Source organism: Triticum aestivum, chromosome 6A (genome assembly GCF_018294505.1).
Source record: "Triticum aestivum cultivar Chinese Spring chromosome 6A, IWGSC CS RefSeq v2.1, whole genome shotgun sequence".
In the NCBI taxonomy this organism is placed as follows: Eukaryota; Viridiplantae; Streptophyta; class Magnoliopsida; order Poales; family Poaceae; genus Triticum; species Triticum aestivum.
In genome coordinates, this window is record NC_057809.1 from 182985718 (window position 1) to 183010807 (window position 25090).

The 25090-nt window shown below is 43.5% G+C and overlaps 1 protein-coding gene across 1 annotated transcript; it reads left to right on the forward strand.

The window, feature by feature from the left end:
* The first annotated feature begins 24064 nt into the window (after nucleotides 1-24064).
* On the forward strand, nucleotides 24065-24822 carry LOC123130533 (protein GLUTAMINE DUMPER 4). Its single transcript, XM_044550407.1, has one exon. The coding sequence runs from the start codon at nucleotides 24133-24135 to the stop codon at nucleotides 24523-24525; it is 393 nt and encodes a 130-aa protein (XP_044406342.1). The 5' UTR covers nucleotides 24065-24132; the 3' UTR covers nucleotides 24526-24822.
* Nucleotides 24823-25090: the final 268 nt, after the last annotated feature.

Below are 25090 nucleotides of genomic sequence, written 5' to 3' on the forward strand. Positions count from 1 at the left end.
GTTCAAGGGGTTGACTAGGATGAGACCTTCTCACCCGTAGCGAAGCTGAAGTCCGTCCGAATCATGTTAGCAATTGCCGCATTATATGATTATGAGATATGGCAAATGGACATCAAAACGGCATTCCTTAATGGTTTCCTTAAGGAAGAATTGTATATGATGCAGCCGGAAGGTTTTGTCGATCCTAAGAATGCTGACAAGGTATGCAAGCTCCAACGCTTGATCTATGGGCTGGTGCAAGCATCTCAGAGTTGGAACATTCATTTTGATGAGATGATCAAAGCGTTTGGGTTTATGCAGATTTATGGAGAAGCTTGTGTTTACAAGAAAGTGAGTGGGAGCTCTGTAGCATTTCTCATATTATATGTGGATGACATACTATTGATGGGAAATGATATAGAACTCTTGGAAAGCATAAAGGCCTACTTGCATAAGTGTTTTTTCAATGAAGGACCTTGGAGAAGCTGCTTACATATTAGGCATCAAGATCTATAGAGATAGATCGAGACACCTCATTGGTCTTTCACAAAGCATGTACCTTGACAAGATATTAAAGAAGTTTAATATGGATCAGTCCAAGAAGGGGTTCTTGCCTGTATTGCAAGGTGTGAGATTGAGCACGGCTCAATGCCCGACCACGGCAGAAGATAGAGAAAAGATGAGTGTCATCCCCTATGCCTCGGCCATAGGGTCTATTATGTATGCCATGCTGTGTACCAGACCTGATGTAAACCTTGCCGTAAGTTTGGTAGGAAGGTACCAAAGTAATCCCGGCATGGAACACTGGACAGCGGTCAAGAATGTCCTGAAGTACCTAAAAAGGACTAAGGATATGTTTCTCGTTTATGGAGGTGACGAAGAGCTTGTCATAAAGCATTACGTCTATGCTAGTTTCGACACAGATCTGGATGACTCCAAGTCACAAACCGGATACATATATATTTAGAATGGTGGGGCAGTCTGTTGGTGCAGTTGCAAGCAAAGCATCGTGGCGGGATCTACATGTGAAGCGGAGTACATGGCAACCTCGGAGGCAGCACATGAAGCAATCTGGATAAAGGAGTTCATTACCGACCTAGGAGTTATTCCCAATGCGTCGGGCCCTATGACTCTCTTCTGTGACAACACTGGAGCTATTGCCCTTGCCAAGGAGCCCAGGTTTCACAAGAAGACCAGGCATATCAAGCGTCGCTTCAACTCCATTCATGAAAATGTTCAAGATGGAGACATAGATATTTGTAAAGTGCATACGGACCTGACTGTCGCAGATCCGTTGACTAAACCTCTTCCACGAGCAAAACATGATCAACACCAGAACTCTATAGGTGTTTGATTCATAACAATGTAACTAGGTTATTGACTCTAGTGCAAGTGGGAGACTATTGGAAATATGCCCTAGAGGCAATAATAAAATGGTTATTATTATATTTCCTTATTCATGATAATTGTCTATTGTTCATGATATAATTGTGTTATCCGGAAATCATAATACATGTGTGAATACATAGACCACAACATGTCCCTAGTGAGCCTCTAGTTGACTAGCTCGTTGATCAATAGATGGTTACGGTTTCCTAACCATGGACATTGGATGTCATTGATAACGGGATCACATCATTAGGAGAATGATGTGATGGACAAGACCCAATCCTAAGCATAGCACAAGATCGTGTAGTTCATCTGCTAAAGCTTTTCTAATGTCAAGTATCTTTTCCCTTAGACCATGAGATTGTGAAACTTCCGGATACTGTAGGAGTAATTTGGGTGTGCCAAACATCACAACGTAACTGGGTGGCTATAAAGGTACACTATGGGTATCCCCAAAAGTATCTGTTGGGTTGGCACGAATCGAGACTGGGATTTGTCACTCCGTATGATGGAGAGGTATCTCTGGGCCCACTCGGTAGGACATCATCATAATGAGGTCAGTGTGATCAAGGAGTTGATCACGGGAAGATGTGTTACGGAACGAGTAAAGAGACTTGCCGTAACGAGATTGAACAAGGTATCGGTATACCGACGATCGAATCTCGGGCAAGTGCTATACCGGTAGACAAAGGGAATCGTATACGGGATTGATTGAATCCTTGACATCATGGTTGATCCGATGAGATCATCGTGGAGCATGTGGGAGCCAACATGGGTATCCAGATCCCGATGTTGGCTATTGGCCGGAGAGATGTCTCAGTCATGTCTGCATGCCTCCCGAACCCGTAGGGTCTACACACTTAAGGTACGATGACGCTAGGGTTATAGGGAATAGATGTACGTGGTTACCAAATGTTGTTCGGAGTCCCGAATGAGATCCCAGACATCACGAGGAGTTCCAGAATGGTCCGGAGGTAAAGATTTTTATATGGGAAGTCCAGTTTCAGTCACCGGAAAGGTTTCGGGGTTTATCGGTATTGTACCGGGAGCACCGAAGGGGTTCCGGGGGTCCATCAGGAGGATCCACCTATCCCGAAGGACCTAATGGGCTGTAGTTGGGTGGGAACCAGCCCCTTAGTGGGCTGTTGCGCACCCCCCCCCCAAGGGCCCAAGGCGCCTAGGGTTGGAAACCCTAGGGGGCGCTGCCCCCCCCCCCCCCGGGGGGGGGGCGCCCCCCTAGTTGGAAACCCTAAGGGGGCCGCTGCCCCCCCCCCCGAGGGACCGCCGCCCCCCTCTAGATGAATCTAGGGGGCCGGCCCCCTCTCCCCTTTCCCCTATAAATAGTGGGGGTGGGAGGGCAAACGCACCCCTTCTCCTGGCGCAGCCCTACCCCTCTCCCTCCTCGTCTCTCGTAGTGCTTGGCGAAGCCCTGCTGGAGTGCCACGCTCCTCAACCACCACCACGCTGACGTGCTGCTGCTAGACGGAGTCTTCCCCAACCTCTCCCTCTCTCCTTGCTGGATCAAGGCGCGGGAGACGTCACTGGGCTGCACATGTGTTGAACGCGGAGGCACCGTTATTCGGTGCTTAGATCGGAATCGGTCGCGATCTGAATCGCTTCGTGTACAACTCCACCGACCGCGTTCTTGCAACGCTTCCGCATTGCGATCTTCAAAGGTATGAAGATGCACTCCCCTCTCGTTGCTAGTAAACTCCATAGATTGATCTTGGTGATGCATAGAAATTTTTTAATTTCTGCAACGATCCCCAACAATCATGGCATTCTACCTAGTTAAACTTTAAGTAGCAGAGAGCTAACTAGAAGTACAGTAGGTGGTGCTTACTAAAATTTTTGAGCACATGCCCATCAAAAAGAATCCATTAATAAGGTTGATCAAGTCTTATTAACAAACTATTTCCAAGTAACATGAAACCGAAGAACTTTCATATAACACTAGGTTACCTCAACGCGGATGTGCATTTCCCCAACAATAAGGTTTGATATTTCCTTTTAGGTTTCAGAAGAGGAAATTCAAAACCCCAAGAGTGACTGGTATAATTCTTTCAATCGAGTTGATACTATTCATTGGGCTTTGTTTCTTTGGAAAGTATATTGTATGCTCATTATCATTGACATGAAAAGTGACCTTGCTTTTGTTGCAATCAATAACAGCCCTTGCAGTATTCAAAAATGGTCTACCAAGGATAATCGGCATATTGTCATCCTCAGGCATATCAAGAATAACAATGTCAGTTAAGATGGTAACATTCGCAACCACAACGGGATCATCCTCACAAATTCCAATAGGTATAGCAGTTGATTTATCATCCATTTGCAAAGATATTTCATCAGGTGTCAATTTACTTAAATCAAGTCTTCTATATAAAGAGAAAGGCATAACACTGACACCGGCTCCTAAATCACACAAAGCAGTTTTAACATAATTTCCTTTAATGGAGCTTGGTATAGTAGGTATTCTTGGATCTCCTAATTTTTGTGGTACTTTTCCATCAAACAAATAATTTGCAAGGATGGTGGAAATTTCAGCTTCGGATATCTTTGTTTTATTAGTGACAATGTCTTCCATGTATTTAGAGTATGGAGGCATTTTCAAAATATCACTAAAATGAGTTTGCAAATACAAAGATCTAAGCATTTCAACAAAGTGATTAAAAGCCTCCTCGTCTTTATATTTCATAGCCTTACTAGGAAATGGCACGGGTTTTTGAACCCATGGTTCTCTTTCTTTACCATGTTTCCTAACAATGAAATCTTTTTTATCATATCTTTTATTTTTAGGAGGTGGATTATCAAGGTCAACTGCAGGTTCTATTTCTACATCATTATTACATTCTTTATTATTGTCTGGTTGACCATCAACATGATCATCATCAACATTATCATTACCACTAGGAAAATATTCATTACCAGACTGTGTCTCAGCATTAGAAATAGAAACGTTATTATGATTCTCACAAGGTTTATCTACAACAGGTTCACTAGAAGCATGCAAAGTTCTACCCTTATTATTTTTCTTCTTAATTGAACTAGGTGCATCATTATTAATTCTCTGATAGTCTTGCTCAATTAGTTTAGGATTACCTTCAGGATAACAGGATCCTGGGTCATTTTACGTCCTCTAGTCACTACTCTAATAGCACGATCATTCGTTTTATTATTCATTTCATGAAGCAAATCATTCTGTGACTTAGAGACTTGTTCTAGCTGAGTGTGAGCCATGTATGAATGTTTATATAAGCCTTTAATATCATTAGAAATCCTAAACATCAAATCACTCAAGCATTCAATCATGATAGCATTATGTTTTAGTTGATTGCTTACATATATATATTAAGGTTTTCTCGCTTCACAACAAAGTGATCAAATTCATTCAAACACTGACTAGGGGATTTATTGTATGGAATATCACCCTCATCAAATATATAATGGGAATTTAACTCTACTACATGTGTCGGGATATCAAGTCCATGTATTTCTTCAATTGGTGGTAGATTCTTAACATCTTCAGATTTAATACCTTTTTTCTTCATAGATTTCTTTGCTTCTTGAATATTGCTACTTGTGAGTTGCGTTGGGATTTCCTCGAAGAGGAGAGGATGATGCAATACAGTAGAGATAAGTATTTCCCTTAGTTAAGAACCAAGGTTATCAATCCAGTAGGAGAACCATGCAACACCTTTTTGTAGTGATAGTCAGATAAATAAAACACAAAGTAAATAAAGTAAATAAAAATTGCAACATATATGATAAAAGTAGAACCAAGGACCATAGTTTTCACTAGAGGCTTCTCTCTTGAAAATAGCATACGGTGGGTAAACCAATTACTATTGGGCAATTGATCGAAAAGCGAATAATCATGACGCTATAAAAGGCAATGATCATGTATATAGGCATCATGTCCGAGAGAAGTAGATCGACTCCTGCTTTCATCTAGTACTATTACTCCACACATCGACCGCTATCCAGCATGCATCTAGAGTATAAAGTTCATAAAGAATGGAGTATCTCCTTAAGCAAGATGACATGATGTAGACAAAGTAAACTCACACATGAATATAACCCCATCTTTTTATCCTTAATGGCAATGATACAAGTACATTTCATGTCCCTTTTTTCACTGGGATTGAGCACCGCAAGATTGAACCCATCACAAAGCAGCTCTCTCATTGCAGGAAAAATCAATCTAGTTGGCCAAACCAAATTAATAGATCGGAGACAAATACAAAGCTATAATAATCATGAATAAAAGAGTTCAGAGAAGTCTCAAATAATATCCATCGATAATCTGATCATAAACTCACAATTCATCAGATCCCAACAAACACATCACAAAAAGTGATTACATCAAATAGAACTCCAAGAACATCGAGGAGAACATTGCACTGAAGATCAAAGAGAGAGAAGAAGTCATCTAGCTACTAACCACAGACACATAGGTCTATGGTAAACTACTCACACATCATCGAAAGGGCAGCAAGGTTGATGTAGAGCCCCTCCGTGATTGATTCCCCCTCCGGCAGAGTGCCGGAAAAGGCCTCCAGATGGGATCACTCGAGAACGGAAGCTTGCGGCGGCAAAAAAAGTATTTTGGGTGGCTCTCTATTGGTTTCCTGATTTTAGAGAATTTATAGAGGCGAAATGAGGTCAAATGGGTGAACATGGGCCCTACGAGCCACTGGGGCGTCCCCTGGTGCCTCGTGGGCTCCTCCTTCATCTTCTGGCCCTCTCCCAAATCTTCTAGGCTCTCTTTTGTCTAGAAAAAAATCTCCAAAAAGTTTCATGGCATTTGGACTTTGTTTGGTACTGATATTCTGAAAAACCAAAAAACAGGCAAAAACAGCAACTCGCACTGGCCACTAAGTTAATAGGTTAGTCCAAAAAATGATATATAATTTCTTGTAATTTCATATAAAACATCCAAGATCACTAAAAAATTATAGATACATTGGAGACGTATCAAGCATCCCCAAGCTTAATTCCTGCTCGTCCTCGAGTAGGTAAATGATAAAAACAGAATTTTTAATGTGGAATGCTACCTATCATATTCATCATATAATCTTTTCTTTTATGGCATGGATATTTGGATTCGAGTGATTCGAAGCAATAGTCTATAGTTTGACATGAAGATAAAAATACTTAAGCATACTAACAAGTAACCATGTCTTTCAAAATATCAACGCTAAAGAAAGTTCCCTAGCCCATTATGCTCAGTCATTGATCCGTTCATGAAACAAACTCAACATTAACTATATCCAATGGACAAGTATGACAATAGTGCTCTCCACTTGGTGCTTTAAAATAGAATATGGAGACTCAAAATAAAAATAAAAATGCATAAAAGTAAAATAGATAGGCCCTTCGCAGAGGGAAGCAAAGATTTGTACAGGTGCAGAGCTCAAAGTTTACAATAGAGATGAAATTATTTTTGAGAGGCATGCTTTTACTGTCAATGTCACGACCAAAAGTTTCTAATATCTCCCATGCTAGACACATTATAGGCGGTTCCCAAACATAAAATAAAGTTTACTCCCCCTCCACCATTCTTTCACAATCCATGGCTAGCCGTATCCACGAGTGCCTTCCAAACTTTCAACTTTCCAAGGGGGAGTTTAATTTTTCATTTTTTTCATTTTAATTCATTTCGGGACTAGGCATCCCTATCACCTGCCACTTTCTCATGCAATGAAAAGTTAATAAACACTCATCGTGAGAATAACCCATCTAGCATGAAAGATATTTACCAGTCCCTCTCGCTTCATGAGCGGTATAGGCATACAAAACGGATAGTTTTTTTTGAATGATTAGAGTTGGCACATGCAAATTTACTTGAAACGGCATGTAAATACCGCATATAGGTAGGTATAGTGGACTCATTTGGCATAACTTTGGATTTAAGGAATTAGATGCACAAGCAGCATTCCCGCTTAGTACAAATGGACGCTAGCAAATAAATTGAGAAGCAACCAACCAGAAAACAAAAATGGTCATAAACATGCATTGAGAATAACTAACACTGAATAATGCACCATGAGTAGGATATAACTTCGTTGCATAACTATTGACTTTATGTGCATAGGGAATCACAAACCTTAACACCAATATTCTTACTAAATCACAATTACTCACTAGCATAACTAACATATTTTCATCCCCATATCGCAAAACTACTACAATGAATCAAACTTATCATATCCAATGATCTACATGAAAGTTTTTATTATATCCCTCTTGGATATTCATCGCATTAGGACCAAATTCATATCTTGTGCAGATTACCATTACTATTATCAACTCTCAAAATAATATAAGTGAAGCACGAGAATTCATCTACTTATTCAAAATATAATCACCGTCGTGCTCTAAAAGATATAAGTGAAGCACTAGAGCAACTGCCTAGCTCAAAAGATATAAGTGAAGCACATAAAGTATTCTAACAAATCACGAATAATGTGTGTCCCTCTCTAAAAGGTGTGTCCAGCAAGGATAATTGTGAAAAAATAAAAAGCAAACAAAGAATCATATACTACACTACGCTCCAAGCAAACTCATATCATGTGATGAATAAAAATATAGCTCCAAGTAATATTATCGATGGCCGGTAGAAGAAAGAGGGGATGCCTTCCGGGGCGTCCCAAGCTTAGATGCTTGGGAGTCCTTGAATATTACCTTGGGGTGCATCGGGCATCCCCAAGCTTAGGCTTTTGGCACTCCTTATTCCTTTATCCATCGTGATCTCACTCAAAACTTAAAAACTTCAGCACACAAAACTCAACAAAACCTTCGTGAGATCTGTTAGTATAATAAAGTAAATCACTACTTTATGTACTATTGTAAAACCATTCATATTTTATTATTGCATTGTACCTACTGTATTGTAACTTCACAATGGCTTATACACCCCCCCTGATACAATCCATCAATTCATCAAAACAAGCGAACAACACAACAAAAACAGAATCTGTCAAAAACAAAACAGTTTGTAGTAATTCGAACAATGACCATAATTTTGTAACTTCAAAAATTCTGAAAACTTAGGACAACAAGGGAAACTTGTATATCAATCATGTTTAAAGAAAATCATAATTTTATCACGCTCCAGAAAATTTTAACAATTCTGCTACTGGACGCAAAAGTTTCTATTTTTGCACAGAATCAGAGCAACTATCATCCCAAAGGCTTTACTGGGTACAAACACTAACTAAAACACAAAAACACAACCATAACAGTAGCATAATTGTCTACACACAAAAAATAGGAAAAAATAAGAAAAATAAGATAACTATTGGGTTGCCTCCCAACTAGCGGTGTTGTTTTACGCCCCTAGCTAGGTGTAATGCATAGTTTCAAGTGTTGTCATCCTTCAAATTAATTCCATAGGTGGCCCTAATAATAGATTCATATGGTGGCTTAATTCTCTTTCTAGGGAAGTGTTCCATACCCTTCTTTAATGGAAATTGAAATTTTATATTCCATTTTTTCATATCAATAACAACACCTATGGTTCATAGGAAAGGCCTACCAAGTATTATTGGACAAGACAGATTGCAATCGATATCAAGCACAATGAAATTAACGGGTACATAATTTCTATTTGCAATAACAAGAACATCATTTATTCTACCCAAAGGTTCCTTACTAGTAGAATCCGCCAAGTGCAAATTAAGAGAACATTCATCCATATTGGTAAAACCTAGCACATCACATAGAGATTTTTGTATTGTGGAAACTAGCACCCAAATCACAAAAACATTGCACTCATAATTTTCAATTTTCACTTTAATGGTAGGTTCCCACTCATCATATAATTTTCTAGGTATTGAAATCTCTTATTCTAGCTTTTCTTCTAAAGCTTTCATCATCGCTTCTATAATATGTTTTGTAAAAGCCTTATTTTGTTCATAAGCATTGGGTGAATTTAGAATGGATTGCAACAAGGAAATACACTCAGTTAAAGAACAAATATCATAATTAAAATCCTTGAAATCCAAAAGAGTGGGCACATCGCTATTTAAAGTTTTTACCTCTCCAAACCAACTTTTATCAAATTTTTCATTAAGATTTTCACCCTGCAAATTATGGGGATACCTTCTAGCTAAAGTTGACTCTTCTTCAGTCCCCCTTTCATCAAGTTTAATATCACTAAACGAATATTCAATGGGTGTGACACCAATCATTTTAATATCTTCATCATTCCTACGATAAAAACCGAACGAAATCGTTTTTTCTAAGAATTCTCGCTTAGCCCTCAACCTAGCGGTTCTTTCTTCACTGTCATCCATGGGGACATAAAGAGATTTAATTAATTCATTAATATCAAGCTTGGGTGGCAAAATTTTAGATTTAAGATTTTCCACATCATGAATGATTCTATCCATATTCCTAGACATATCATCAAGTTTACTCAATTTTTCTTCTATCATAGTATTAAAAACCTTTTAAGCATTAATAAATTATTTGATATTACTTTCAATATCAGAGCCATCCTATTATTATGATTATAAGAATTACCATAGGAATTGTCATAATTTTTAGAGGAATTTCCAGGAAACAACCTAGGAATAAAATTACCTCTATAAGCATTACTATTGAAATTGTTTCGGGAGACAAAATTCACATCTAGGGGGTCATCATTTTTCTCAATCAAAGTAGGCAATGGCACATCATTCGGATCAATATGAGCATTTTTACAAGCAACCAATTTCATAAGCGCATCAACTTTATCACTCAAAGTACTAATTTCTTCAACATAATTCACTTTTTTACTAGTTGGAGCTCTTTCAGTGTGCCATTGTGAATAATTTGCCATAATATTGTCAAAAAAATTAGTAGCTTATCCTAGCGTAATTTCCATAAAAGTACGACCCGCGGCGGAATCTAAAAGATTTCTAGAGACAAAGTTCAATCCTGCATAATTTTTTTGTATGATCATCCACAAAGTTAAACCATGAGTAGAGCAATTTCTTATCATTAATTTCATCCTATACCAAGATTGGGAAACATGTTCATGCTCAAGGTGCTTAAAATTCATAATTTGATTTCTAAGAGAAATAATTTTTGCATGAGGAAATACTTGGCAATAAAAGCATCTTTACACCTATCCCAAGAATCAATACTATTTCGTGGCAAAGATGAAAACCAAGTTTTAGCACGATCTCGCAAGGAGAACGAGAATAATTTTAATTTGAAAATATCATTATCCACACCTTTTTTCTTTTGCATATCACACAATTCAACGAAAGTGTTAAGATGGGATGCAGCATCTTCATTAGGACTACCAGAAAATTGTTCTTTCATAACAAGATTTAACAAAGCGGCATCAATACAACACATGACGTGGGGTATTATCTCTTTGAGAGAGACCAAACATGGGTAAAACCCCGTGTCTTTATTAATATCGCATCTAGGCTAGTAGCTCGGGACCACCTACCCGAGATCCGCTGAAATCGACTCTGTCATTAGTGGCCCATGCAGGTCCTCGTTGAGTAGCTACAAGAATTTGATGGGGATCAACATGGGTGACCAGATCGGTTCTAGCATGACCTTTGTGCTAGATCTTTATTTTTGGCAGTAGCATCCTCTTCGCTGATTTGGCCGGCCATCTAGGCCAGGTTGAGAATTTTGCTCCCGGTCAAATCATTAGGTTTGGCAACTTGGAGTACATCGCGGGTTCTTGCGGAGAGCTAGCCTTCTCGAGCTGGGTGTCATACTAGATTGAGGAATAGCGAGACACACCCATTCACCCGCTGATGTCATATCAGGTTTAGGACAAGGACGAGAACCTCACATTGGATCTGACCATGAGTCTGGATCCAATAGTGCAGCTTGGGTGCCAAGTAATTGACATGGCCCCACAAAAACACCCCCAATCCATGTCAGAACTAATCTCAGAAAAATCTCCCCTGGTACCGGTGTTAGATTGAGCTCAGGAAGATAGTGACAAAGACCTTCTGAATGAGATGTTACATCGTCTTCAAAGGCTCGCAATATTAGAGGACCATCCCTCCATCTATGATCGGATCCAGGAGTCACCCGTGAATGTCGGATTTTTTACCCACCCACCACCCAATTAATATCGAAGATCAAAGACTTAACTAAGGTCCTACAAAGTGGCTTCGAAGAGGTTGACTACACGGAGGAAGAAATTGCCGAATCTTCAGGTGGCCAGCCAACAACCAACGCACCCACAGGCAAGTGGATGCCAACCTCCACCTATGACATCTACATGGTGAATACCCCACGTAGCAGTGGTGGGGAGGACGGCAATGGCAACAACGGCAAAAATCCCATATGGAATCCACCCCTTGAGGCTTTGATGTCTACTACACAACTTGTTCTTGTAGACTCGTGTTGGGCCTCCAAGCGCAGAGTTTTGTAGGACAGTAGTAAATTTCCCTCAAGTGGATGACCTAAGGTTTATCAATTCGTGGGAGGTGTAGGATGAAGATGGTCTCTCTCAAACAACCCTGCAACCAAATAATAAAAAGTCTCTTGTGTCCCCAACACACCAAATACAATGGTAAATTGTGTATGTGCACTAGTTCAGCGAAGAGATGGTGATACAAGTGTAGTAATGATAGTAGATATTGATTTTTGTAATAGAAACAATAAAAACAGCAAGGTAGCAATTGATAAAATGGATCACAAACGGTATTGCAATGCTTGAAAATGAGGCCTAGGGTTTGTACTTTTACTAGTGCAATCTCTCAACAATGCTAATATAATTAGATCATATAAACATCCCTCAACGTGCAATGAAGAATCACTTCGAAGTTCCTATCTAGCGCAGAACATAAGATGAAATTATTTGTAGGGTACAAAACCACCTCAAAGTTATTCTTTCCGATCGATCTATCAAGAGTTTGTACTAAAATAACATCAAGTTACCCTTTCCGATCGATCTATCAAGAGTTCGTACTAAAGTAACACCATATGATACACATCAACCAACTCTAATGTCACGTCGATACTCCAATGTCACCGTGAGTATCCGTGAGTTGATTATACGGTATGCATCAAACAATTTCAGATTCATAATACTCAATTCAACACAAAGAACCTCAAAGAGTGCCCAAAGATTTCTACCAGAGAAACAAAGATGAGAACGTGCATCAACCCATACGCATAGATTACCCCAATGTCACCTCGGGAATCCGTGATTTGAGTGCTAAAACACATATCAAATGAGTCAATATGATACCCCATTGTCACCACGGTTATTCATAGCAAGACATACATCAAGTGCTCTCAAATTGATAAAAGTATTCAATCTGATAACAATGAAATCTCAAAGGGAAAAATCAATTCATCACAACAATATAGAGAGGGAGAAACACCATATGATCCAACTAAATTAACAAGCCCGCGATACATCAAGATCATGTCATCTCAAGAACATGAGAGAGAGAGAGATTAAACACATAGCTACTAGTACAAACCCTTAGCCCCGAGGATGGACTACTTCCTCTTTATCATGGTGGCCTCCAGGATGATGAAGATGGCCATCGGTGATAATTTCCCCCTCTGGCAGGGTGCCGGAACAGGGTCCAGATTGGTTTTTCGTGGCTATAGAGGCTTGCAGCGGCGGAACTTCTGATCTAGGGTTATTTCTGATGGTTTATCTATTCATAGGATTTTTCAGCGTTGGAATCACGCGAAGATGAGCCTCGAGGTGGGCACAACCCACCTGGGCACGCCTGGGCCTCCTGGCGCACCCAGGTGTCTTGTGCTCACCTCCTTCACCTTCTGGTCCTCCCATGAAGCTTCTAGTGCCTCCTTTGTTCCAAAAAATCGTTAAAAAGTTTCGTTGCATTTGGAGAACTTTATTTCTACACAAAAAACAACACCACGGTAGTTCTGCTGAAAACAGCGTCAGTCCGGGTTAGTTCCATCCAAATCATACCAAAACCATATAAAATTGTTGTAAACATGGCATGAATACTTCATAAATTATAGATGCATTGGAGACGTATCAGGCTTCTTCATCAACCTTGCTACCTCCATGACCATGTGTGAGTAGTTCTGTTAGGACCTTAGGGTCCATAGCAGTAGCTAGCTATATGGCATCCTCTCTCCCTCATGATTCAATACAAAGTTCCCGTGGGCTGCCTCACATGATTGGGTTTCATATGATGTAATCGGTGGTGTGTTTGTTGGGATATGATGAATTGCCACTTTATGATCAGATTGTTCATTGAAATCAATTGAATCTTTTGAAGTTTCTTTGATGTGTAATTGAATAGATTTGTATGCTCTCCAATCTATTTTTCTTCTTTGGCCAAGTTTGATGGGTAGTTCTTCAGAGGGAGTTGTGCATTGTAGTGGGTTCAATCCTACGGTGATCTATATCCCAGTGACAGAAAGGGACAAGACATGTATTGTATTGTTGCTACTAAGGATAAAATGATGGTTTCTTTATCACTCTTGGATGGTAGTTTTACTTTCTATACTATGTCATCTTGCTTCTCTGTTTGTTATGAACTTTAGTACTTTGACATGCATGTTGGATAGCGGTCTAGGAGTGGAGTATTAGTATTAGATGCGGTTGGATAACGGTCTACATATCACGGGCGTAATGCATGTATGAGATTATACCATGAATGATCATACTTATAAATATAAATATTGCAATTTAATCACTGCCCAACTATGAGTTATACTTGGGGAGATGTCACTAGTGAACCTATGGCCCGTGGGTATATTTTCCTGTACTGAGAACTTTACCAAAAATATTATATCTTTGTCGTATTGTTTATTTTATTTTATCTATCTATGAATTCCTATCATACCATGCAATTTAATCTTATAACTAGCAAGACAAGAAGCTTGACAACCTTCTTTACATGTTGGGGAAAAGTTTGTTTTGTGTTGTGTGCAGGTACCAGTGACTTTGTTTGCAGGAAGAACTCCTTCCAGTTTGATAAACTTTGATTGTCTACCCAGAGAAATACTTATTGCTAGGTTACTTCACCCTTATACTTGGGATTTACCTAACCACTCTTACGAGAGAGCAAGCACTTGGGCATTCTCGACCTCGACAAATTCTCGGGGCGCTCAAACTACATTGGTTGTGGTTTGCATGGGTAGATCCTCAAAGGGCATGAGTTAGCTTCAACATCCCATGCGATGATGATGATGGGGACATGTTTATGCAGCCATGATGTTTAGCATCGGTGACGGTATGACGGCGAGCTTCTGGCACTTGCCATGGTTGCATAGGCAAAAGCCGAAGGACATTGCGTCGAGCATCTTCGTCCTCTTCAAACGCACAAAATTCTGTGCGACCAAGGAAATTGCTAATAGCGATTGGATCTAACATATTGATATGAAAGGGGGCCTCACGGCTATTCGCATTCAACAATTCTTCGACTTATGGTGAAAAATTTAGGACGCTCACTCCGAGCATGAAGGATGGCTTTAGATGGAAATTTACTGCCGATGGATGCTACTCTAGCACCCCCTCTTACCGGATGCAATTCTCAGGTTTTATCAAGTCAGACGTGCCTAGCATGGTTTGGAAGGTTTGGGCACCACCAAAGATTAGGTTTTTCTCCTGGCTCATTCATCACGACATAATTTGGAAAGCGGGCGGATTGATTTGGTGGGGTTGGCCAAACTGTGATGTTTGTTAGCTGAGTAAAACACCTTATGTTCAAATGTCGACACACCGGCAACATTTTGAACATGGCTAATGACAGGAAGGGATTCATTCCTAGAAGAAAAATCAGAGTGTTCTCCATTCCGTCAAAGAGTGGTGGCAAGCTACGAGCAGAAAGGAGTTCAATTCTTTGAAGATGCTTGTCTGTTGAGAAATATAAAATGGAAGGAATGTGAGAGTTTTGTGCAACAAGGCCTCCTTGCCCACTCATGGTTTTCGATGATCAAGGCAAAGGCGAAGACTTGGGTTATTTCCGGGGCAAAAAAAGTTATTTCCGGTGCAAAAAAAGTTATTGCCGGGGCAAAAAAAAGTGGAAAAGATTTTACCGGGACAGTGATCCCCTTGTTCTGACCTTTGTGATCTTGTGACCTAAATCCTTGTCATTCTCCTTATTATTTAATGAGATGAGTCAAATCTTTTACCTCCATTTGAAAAAAATACTATCTTAGCTTTCTGGCACATAGAAGTGCCCCGACGGCTCTACCGTGTTGAAATGAGTTCCAAATCAACTGGTACATTACATGTGTAGACTAAGAGCAACTCTAGCAGACCCTGCATCTACCCCGACCCGCAAAATAACCACCAAAATGCAGGTGCGGGCCGAAAGCCTGCCCGACCAGACCCCGCATCCCGCCCCGGCCCGCAAAATATTTTAGGGGGCGCGGCAAATTTCCAGCCCCAACCCGGGAAAACGCGGGTTTCCCCCTCGCGGCTGCGGTGCCCTGCATCACAGAGAAGCAGTTGGCGGGAGGGACATTTCAGCCCGCGCTCTTTTCCCCCTTCCTTCCGCCGGCGCCCGCCCTTGCTTCCGCCCGCCCGCCGCCGGTGATTCCGTCATATCTGTGGGCGGAATCGCTCCGTGGGGCCTCCCCACACCCTCTCGCGCCGAGCCGCTGCACCGCCCCTCTGGATCCGGCAAGAAGATCCGCCCCCAGCCGCCGCCGCCGCTGGGATCGACCACCGCCGAGCGCACCACCCTTGTCGCCGCCCGGGATCACTCTCCACTGGTTAGTCCCCTTTTTATGATTTTCGTGAGTTGTGTAGTAGATTGACATGCCGGCGTGCGTGTAGATGGAGTTGAACCCGTGCGAAAAGTTCTAACTATGCCGATGAGTATCTTTGCATTGGTGAAGATACCACAATTGAGTCTGTGCGTAGATTTGCGAAAGTGATCGTCCGTGTCTTTGGTCCCGAGTATCTTCGGGCACCAAATGAAGATGACACAAAGAAATTGATGGCAGCTAATGAGAGGAGAGGTTGGCCTGGGATGCTAGGTATCATTGATTGTATGCATTGGAATTGGAAAAATTGCCCCAAGTCTTGGCAAGGAATGTATTGTGGCAAGTCTCGTGATGCAACAATTGTGCTAGAGGCCGTAGCATCCGAGGATTTATGGATTTGGCATTGCTTTTTTGGTATGCCCGGCATACTCAATGATATCAATATGTTGCAACGCTCTCATTTGTTTGCTAGGCTTGCTAGTGGTGATGCTCCTGCTTGCAACTACACTATCAATGGGCATGAATACACAAAGGGGTACTATCTTGCAGATGGTATATATCCTCCTTGGTGCACATTTGTCAAGAGCATCAAAGAACCCAAAACAAAAAAACAATGTGAATTTGCAAGGGTGCAAGAGGCAGCCCAAAAAGACATTGAAAGAGCATTTGGTGTTTTGCAATCTAGGTTTGCTATTGTCCGAGGTCCTGCTCATTTTTGGGATAAGAAAACTCTGAAGAACATCATGACTTGTTGTGTTATCCTACACAATATGATTCTTAAAGATGAGAGAGGAATGGACTTAGAATTCTTTTACGATAATGTGGGTAGCCGTGTCAAACTAGCTAGAGACCCAAACCGCATTAGAGCTTTTCTTCAAACATACAAGGAGATTGAAAATGCAGACACACACTTTCAACTTCAGGAAGATCTCATTGAGCACCATTGGCAAAGGGCTGGACAGTGACTAATTTTTGTATTCATTTGTATTTGTATTCATGACAAGTTTTGTATTGCATTATTTTAAGTTTGCTATGGTGATTTAATAATTATTTGTAATGCGGATGGTTATTGTTTTATGTTTGATTTGAATAATTCAGTTTGTTTTCGATTGTTGAATTTTGTTGGATTTGAGATTTGCAGGCTGATGATTTGTGGGGACGCGAATATACTTTTTTACGGATCCGTTTGAGGGGTCTGCATCTGTGCCGGCCCGCGCCGGCCCGAAAAAGCTGTTTTGCGTGAATTGCATACGCATTTTGCGGGCCGGCGTTTTGTGGGGTCTGCTAGAGTTTTTTCTCGAATACACACTAGATGTGTGTACTATATTATAAAGAGAGAGGAGTGGGGTAAAGAGCCCCTCCATGTCAGTGATTACATGAGATTTACATGCACACCACACCACCCACACCTCCACCACCTATACATAGCCTAAATTAGTGCTACTTCTGATCTAGCCCACCGTTCTACCGCGGCGAAGAAATCATCAGTGATTCCTTTCAATATCCCTGCCTCCTTCCACGCTCTCCCTTCGTTGCATACCCGGAGCAGCACCACGTTCTTGGATGGCGAAGCCCCATTGAAGATTATCGCATTTCGGTGTTTCCAAATTTCCCACATGACAAGAATTAGGATGCCGGCCTGGCTCCGCCTTTTCCGCGATGTACCTCCCTTCTCTGCACACCAGTTGGTCATGCTCATCTCGGTCGTGGGAATCCACTCTTTCTTGCCAATGGATTGCAAGACTGCCGTCCAAACCTCTCTCGCAAACACGCATCTCAGCATATTGTGCCCCATGGTTTCTTCCTCCTGGTTGCAAAGGGGACAACGATCCTGATGTTCTAGCCCTCGCCTAGCGAGCCGGTCGGACGTCTAGCATCTGTCCCAGATGGCCGTCCACGTGAAGAATCGGCATCTCAATGGTGCCTTGGCCTTCTAGGTGAATTCCGCTGATGGCACCATTTGCCGCCCCCAGAACTTGGCATTATAGGCGGAGTTCGTAGTGAATTCTCCATTGCTGCTCCAAGACCACGTCACCAGGTCTTGTCGGCCTTGCTGCAGCTCCAATTGCACAACCCTCGTCCAAAGCTGCATATATTCGTTTAGCGCCTCGGCGGACATCTGCGGTCCAACATCTCTTGCCCACCTGTGGCCATCCAAAGCTTGGGCGACAGTGCAACTTAGCATCGTCCTTTTTTTCACCATGTCATAGAGTTGCGGGCAGATATCCTGTATCCTCTCCCCATCTATCCATTTGTCCTCCCAGAACAGCGTCTCTGTGCCGCTTCCAATTGTCGTCCTCATGGCCGCGCGACAGAGCTGTTTTGAAGCCTCTGGCACTTTGAGCGAGAACTCTGCCCACGGCCTCATACTATCAGTCTTCTGTAGCCACGGCCATCGGGCTTGCATCGCCACATTAAGACATTTTAAGTTTGGGATCCCGAGCCCACCAACCCACATCGGTGTGCAAACCTGCTCCCAAGCCACCGCACATTGCCCTCCATTTGCCTGGGCTTCGGCACACCATAAAAAGTTGCGGCAGATCTTATCCATTGCTTTGATCGTCTTCTGTGGCAGGTCAAGTGCAAGCATTGCATGTAGTGGAATCGCGCATAAAACAGACTTGATCAGCAACATCCTCCCACTCCGTGGCATCTTTGAAGCCTTCCACCGTGGCAAAGCATTTGCCAGCTGATCCACCAGACCGGCCAGCTGCGCCGCCGATTGTTTCCGCAAGGTGAGCGGCAAGCCAAGGTATTTGCATGGAAAAGTGCCCACTGCACACCCAGAAACCCTTTCAACCTTGTCCATAATCTCAGTCGTGCATCGAATCGAATAAGCTGCACTCTTGGCCATATTAACTCACAGACCCGAAGCCTCACCAAAGAGATTCAGGAGCGAAACACAAGCTTGCAGATCTTCCTCCCATGGCCGAACGAAAAAGCATGACATCATCCGCATACATCGAAAGCCTGTGCTTCATACCCACCGCCGCCAGTGGCGCCAGCAGTCCCCTCTCGGTCGCCATCTCGAACATACGTTGCAACGGCTCCATGACCAAGATAAATAGCATAAGGGAAATTGGGTCCCCTTGCCTCAGACCAATGCAGTTTAGGATCGGCCTCCCCGGCGTGCCATTGACCAAGATCCAGGTGGAGGAGGTCGCCAAAATACCACAGATCCAATCCCTCCACCGACGTCCAAATCCCATTGCTTGCATGACCTCAATGAGGAAAGGCCACTGGACCGAATCGAACGCCTTTGAGATGTCCAGTTTGATCATTACTGCCGGGCTTTTGAGCGCATGCAGCCTCCGTGCCATGCATTGCACCAACATGAAATTGTCATGAATCGATCGCCCTTTTACGAATGCACTTTGGTGCTTTCCCACTAGTGCCGGCAGATCCACCGCAAGTCTTGCCGCCAGGATTTTGTCAAAGATTTTTATGATACGATGCTCCAAACTCACCGGCCGGAAATCCTTAATATCCACCGCTCCATCCTTCTTGGGCAAGAGCGAAGCAATGGCCTTGTTAAGGGCCGAGAGACCTCTCATATCTCCCTCAAAGAAGGCTTGAAGTGCTCTCATTACATCGGTCTTGATGATCTGCCAACAAGAAGCGTAAAAACGTCCTGTAAATCCATCCGGACCAGGCGCTTTGTCAAGCGGCATTGCTTTTATCACCCTTACCACCTCCTCCTCCGAAAACGGCACCTCCAAGTGTTCCAGGTTCCTCCTAGGCAGATGAAGCCCATCCAAATTAACTATGTGGGCCCTTGCTGGCACTGCCCCGAGAACATTGGAGTAGTAGCTATCCACTTCATCCGCAATCTCCTCTTCACTAGTGGCAATTGTGTTCCCATGCTTGATAACGGTGATCATGTTCCGCCTTTGCCTGTGGCGCGCATGCTGATGGAAAAAGCTTGTGTTGGCGTCACCTTCCCGAAGCACAAGAATTCTTGATCTTGGCCTTGCAATTGATCTCTCAAGCGAACATAACCCAAGCAGTTTCTTCTTAAGCAGCCGGCGCAGCCCGAGCTCTTGGGGGGATAAGTCCCGGGAATCCATTGCCTTTTTCCAATCTGAAAATGACCTCCATTGCAATACCAATCTACAGCTTGACATTTCCTATCCACTTGTCGCTCCACCTTTGAAGGCCTTTTGCTGTTGCCCTCAACTTTTGGTCCAGCACCACGTATGGGTTCCCCTCGTGCGGGATGGAACTCCACGCATCCAGCACCGTTTGCCTGAATCCATCCGCCTTCGTCCAAAAAGCTTCAAATTTGAAGCGTTTCCCCACGCCCAAGTCTGTCGTTAAGTCAAGTAGCATGGGGCAATGATCCGACACCGCCGATCCCAGAGCGGCGAGGTGGCATGTTGGGTATAGCTCTTCCCACGACGTCGTGCCAAAAACATGATCAATCTTTTCCAATGTGACCTCCGTCCTCTCATTGGACCAGGTGTATCTTCGGCCATTCAAATACAGTTCCTTCAGCTCCAAAGCGTTCAGCTTTGCTCGAAACCTAGCCATCATACGTCTGTTAATGAGGTTGTTGCTTTTATCCTTTGGGTTTACTAGCAAGTTGAAGTCCCCAAGCACTGCCCAAGGACCCGCGACGAGCTCCCTAATCTCCACCAGCTCATGCATAAACTCGATTTTTTCGTGGTCATGCTGTGGCCCGTAGACCACCGTCATCCACCATTGCACCCCTTCGCTATGTCTGACCAATGCGGTTAATGCATTAGCCGTGTAGTGTGGTAGTGAAATATCCACCACGGTCGCATCCCAAGCAAGGAGAATGCCCCCCCTCGTGCCAATAGCCGGCAGGTAGAAAATTTTTCAAATCTCTGTCCCCCATAGTGGGCCACCACATCCGGCGACACCACCTCCATCTTTGTTTCTTGAAAGCACAATATGCTCGGAGAAGCCGCCTCAACTACTTGGAATACCGCGCTACGACGTGCAGGATTATTAAGCCCCCTCACGTTCTACACTAGGGTTTTACATGGTAACATATTCATCTTTCCATCCCACCGCATCCACCAGTCCTGGCCAGCTCATTGCTGCCCCTCCACCACGCCATCTTGCTCGATAAAAATGGGACGTGGACAGTGGGATTCGAACTCTGGTCTACTGTGCAAATTGCTAACACAGTAGACCAATCTTGCTCTAACCGAAATGAAGTTAATCTCACGATCAACTTTTTTCTGGCGACTTAATCTCATGGTTAACTTTTGTACTTGCGTAATGCAGACGGCCTATCGTTAGGGTTAAAGCATGGTATCATGTTAGTGTCTCTTTAACGAAGAGCTAGCACGTAACGTTCTTATCCCTTTGACAGTGCTTTCTGGGCTGGGCCACCTCTCTGGCTAGTGCGCGCTTGCACGACATGCATCAACGTGTTGGGGGGTGATGCATGCAGATGCTGCTGATGCACAAACCATTTGCGATTTGCCGCGCTAGCTAAGCTTCTAGTAGTAAGTGAAGTCTCGACGTCTACGTTTGTGGAAAGAGTTGTGCCTGACTTGACTTCACGCTAAAATATTGCAACGATTAATTAGTGTTAAGCGTTTTGTTTTTTGCGTTTCACCGAGCGTCGGTCTAGATGGAAGATATGTACTCCTACTCCCCTTTTTCAGAATCTAAAGTGTATTAATTTATCTAATATTTGAATTTATTAAATATTTGACCAAGTTTACAAAAAAATCAACATTTATAATACTAGATAAATAAATATAAAATTATATTTTAAGATGGATCTAATAATGTAAATCCAGTATCGTGCATATTGATAGAAGAAAAATTAAACTTTGTCAAACATAAAAAAGATAACTTTGCAAACAATTGATGCATTATATTTTTTAAGGGATTGATACACTATATTTTGGAATGGAGGTTACTACCACGACATATATCGGTGATCTGAAGCACAAACTCATGCATTCGGGCACGAACACGGCCCGTCAACCTTTGTCAGTCCCCTTGATCTACTTTGCTTCAATGAAATGCGCAACCGAAGGCGCCCTACCCGGCGATACCTTTGGTTGGATCTCCTTGGCCTTAACGTCACTGAGGGAGTCCTGGATTAGGGGGTCTCCGTACAGCCAGATTATATCCTTTGGCCGGACTGCTGGACTATGAAGATACAAGATTGAAGACTTCGTCTCGTGTCCGGATGGGACTTTACTTGGCGTGGAAGGCAAGCTAGGAAATACAGATATGTATATCTCCTCCTTTGTAACCGACCTTGTGTAACCCTAGCCCCCTCCGGTGTCTATATAAACCGGAGGGTTTTAGTCCGTAGGACAACATACAATCATACCATATGCTAGCTTCTAGGGTTTAGCCTCTCTGATCTCGTGGTAAATCTACTCTTGTACTACCCATATCATCAATATTAATCAAGCAGGACGTAGGGTTTTACCTCCATCAAGAGGGCTCGAACCTAGGTAAAACTTTGTGTCCCCTGCCTCCTGTTACCATCCGCCTAGACGCACAGTTCGGGACCCACTACCCGAGATCCGCCGGTTTTGACACCGACAGTCACCATGCGGCTAGGACACGTCCTCCAACTCCAAGTCGGACTACACGAGCGCACAGAACTTACCCCCCCCCCCCTCCCTCGCCCAACCGCTTTCCAACGAAGCTAGGGTTAGGAGGGCAAGGAGTGACGAGCTCGTTGGGCGGCTCGCCCTTGTCATCACTTTCCGAGTCGCCAAGCTCATCCATAAACTGAATGGTTCACTACAAGGCTGCAATGTTTATTTTCGCTACGAAAAGGACTCAAATCTATTATAAAAGGTTCACCAAAAGTACAAAGCAACTAACACATAACAAAAATTACATTGAGGTTCATGGACCATCGAGCGGCCACTGTAGCTGCCAGATCGAGTCGATGACGCATTGTTCTCCACGCTCCCCTGCCGAAATCGGCCTTACCTTGTCAATGATAACCAGGAAATATTCGCCAACATACCCCTATGGAGCATCCCCTAACGATGCAGTTAATGTCGTCTAATCCTCAAATTGATCCGAAGCACCCAACGCCAGAACTCGTCAGCGCGCACACATGATAAAACTGTAACCTTGTCACCCAGGGAGATGACAATAATATACGTTGAAGCTCCATCAACTTCATCCCACCAGACAAATTCAAGGTGGGTCGAAGCCCGGAAGGCCATCTCGGCGATGAAGCAATGCCATTTGTTGAGCGCTGCCTCTGCGAGGACCACACCATCCTCACACGCCTCCGAGCGGTTCAGAGCACCATTAAAACAAAAACGGTGTGGGGGGACTTTATTCCATGCAAATTGCTCCACCATTGTCTCGCCGGCATCGATCAAAGGAAAATCCTTAGCTATTCCTACCCCTATGGCTACTGGACCGAACCCTTGGGTCCTGTTGCACCGACCGCCGCCGGAGCGACAGAGGGGGGGGGGGCGAGGGAGCCCGTGGTCAACCCCAGCGAGATGAGCAAATCCCCCCCCCCCCCCCCCGTCGCCCACCCCCCGCGCGTGCGTTCGCTCTGGTCTCGCAAGACGAGAAGATTGAAGCATGCATAGTTGAAACAATATTTCGAAGTGATTTACAGAAAATCAAGTGAGTTGGTTAATTAGATTAAATAACACGCCTCTCAGGTATCATTTGTAAACGCGTAACATCACCAATCTAGTTGCTCGCATCCTGTTTCGAAAAAAGAATCGTCTTGCACCAACTTTATTCTCCCTCAAGTTGAAACTTTGCAAAATTAAGATCAGCACCACCCCTTGAAAAAACCATGCCACAGTCCACGGATCAACTCCTCCGCCTCTGCCAACTTTTCGTTTTGAGTTTCTGCCGCTACTCAAAATAATGTCCAGATATACCCATCCCACGTGGTCCATCAAGTTGGTTTCTGGTGGGCACAAACCTGGGGGCACACAGCTCAGCCACCGTGTGTCCCACTAAGCTCTCCCAGCCTCCCTCTCCCCCGTATAAATCACCACGCCTTCAACCCCAACATCGCACACACCTCCATTGATCCTCGGTGCAGCAGACACACGAGCACACCACACAGACACACGAGCACACCACACGCCAGCACAGACCATGAGGAATGCGGCAGTTGACGCGCAAATGAACGGCGGCGGCGCCTCTTCGTCGCCCATGATCCCGCCGCCGTTCTGGTCGACGCCGACGCCGTACCTCTTCATCGGCTTCGCGGTGGTGATGAGCCTCATCGCGGTGGCGCTGGCCGTGCTCCTCTGCTCCCGCCGCAGGGAGGGAGACCGCGAGGACGAGGAGGCGGTCCCGGCCGGGATGATGTCCGTGCGCGTGCTGACGCCTCTGGACAGGGAGGTGCCCAAGGTGGTGGTGGTGATGGCTGGCGACGACATGCCGTCCTTCCTCGCCAGCGCCACGCCGCTCGCCTTCGCTGAGGCGGCTAAGGTGCAGCGCCCGTACTGCCAGTGCGGCGCCAAGGACGTCGCCGCCCCCGTATAGCTAACTGTGGCTCTCTCGCCGCAGATCGACGCCGCAATATATATATGTGTGTCGATCAAATCGAATGGGAGGAGTTAAATTTTGTTTCTTTTATGTAGATTATTACAGTAGTTTACATCATTTTCCTCCCTAATTACTGGAGTAGTTTTGGTGCAACGATGCGAATGCGATGCTGTGGCCTTGTCGAGGTGGCTTGTTGTTCGGAGCTTCAGAGCATGTAGCGAGTGCGCAATTAATATGCTAATTTGGTTGCATAAGATTTCCTGGTCTTATAAAAAAAATTAAATGTGAGCATGATTTGGCTTTTAGCTAGTTCTGCTGACGTTTGCTTTGATGTGACTTGCTATTTCCTGATCATCTGACCTAAAGATATATCCAGTGAGATATCCATAATCTTGAAGTGGCACAAAAAATGTGTATAAATTTAGATAAAGAAGTGTGCAAGAACCGATTTGCAGATATTTAAGCCAGGAGAGTATCTACTGATACAAGTGGTATCACTGGATACTTCCCCTAGAGCTGCACATAGTTTTGGATGTACATCTTCCCATGTCGTTTTATTTTT

What these genes read in the sequence shown, in the direction of transcription:
- LOC123130533 (XM_044550407.1), top strand. Translation starts at nt 24,133, where the DNA reads ATGAGGAATGCGGCAGTTGACGCGCAAATGAACGGCGGCGGCGCCTCT.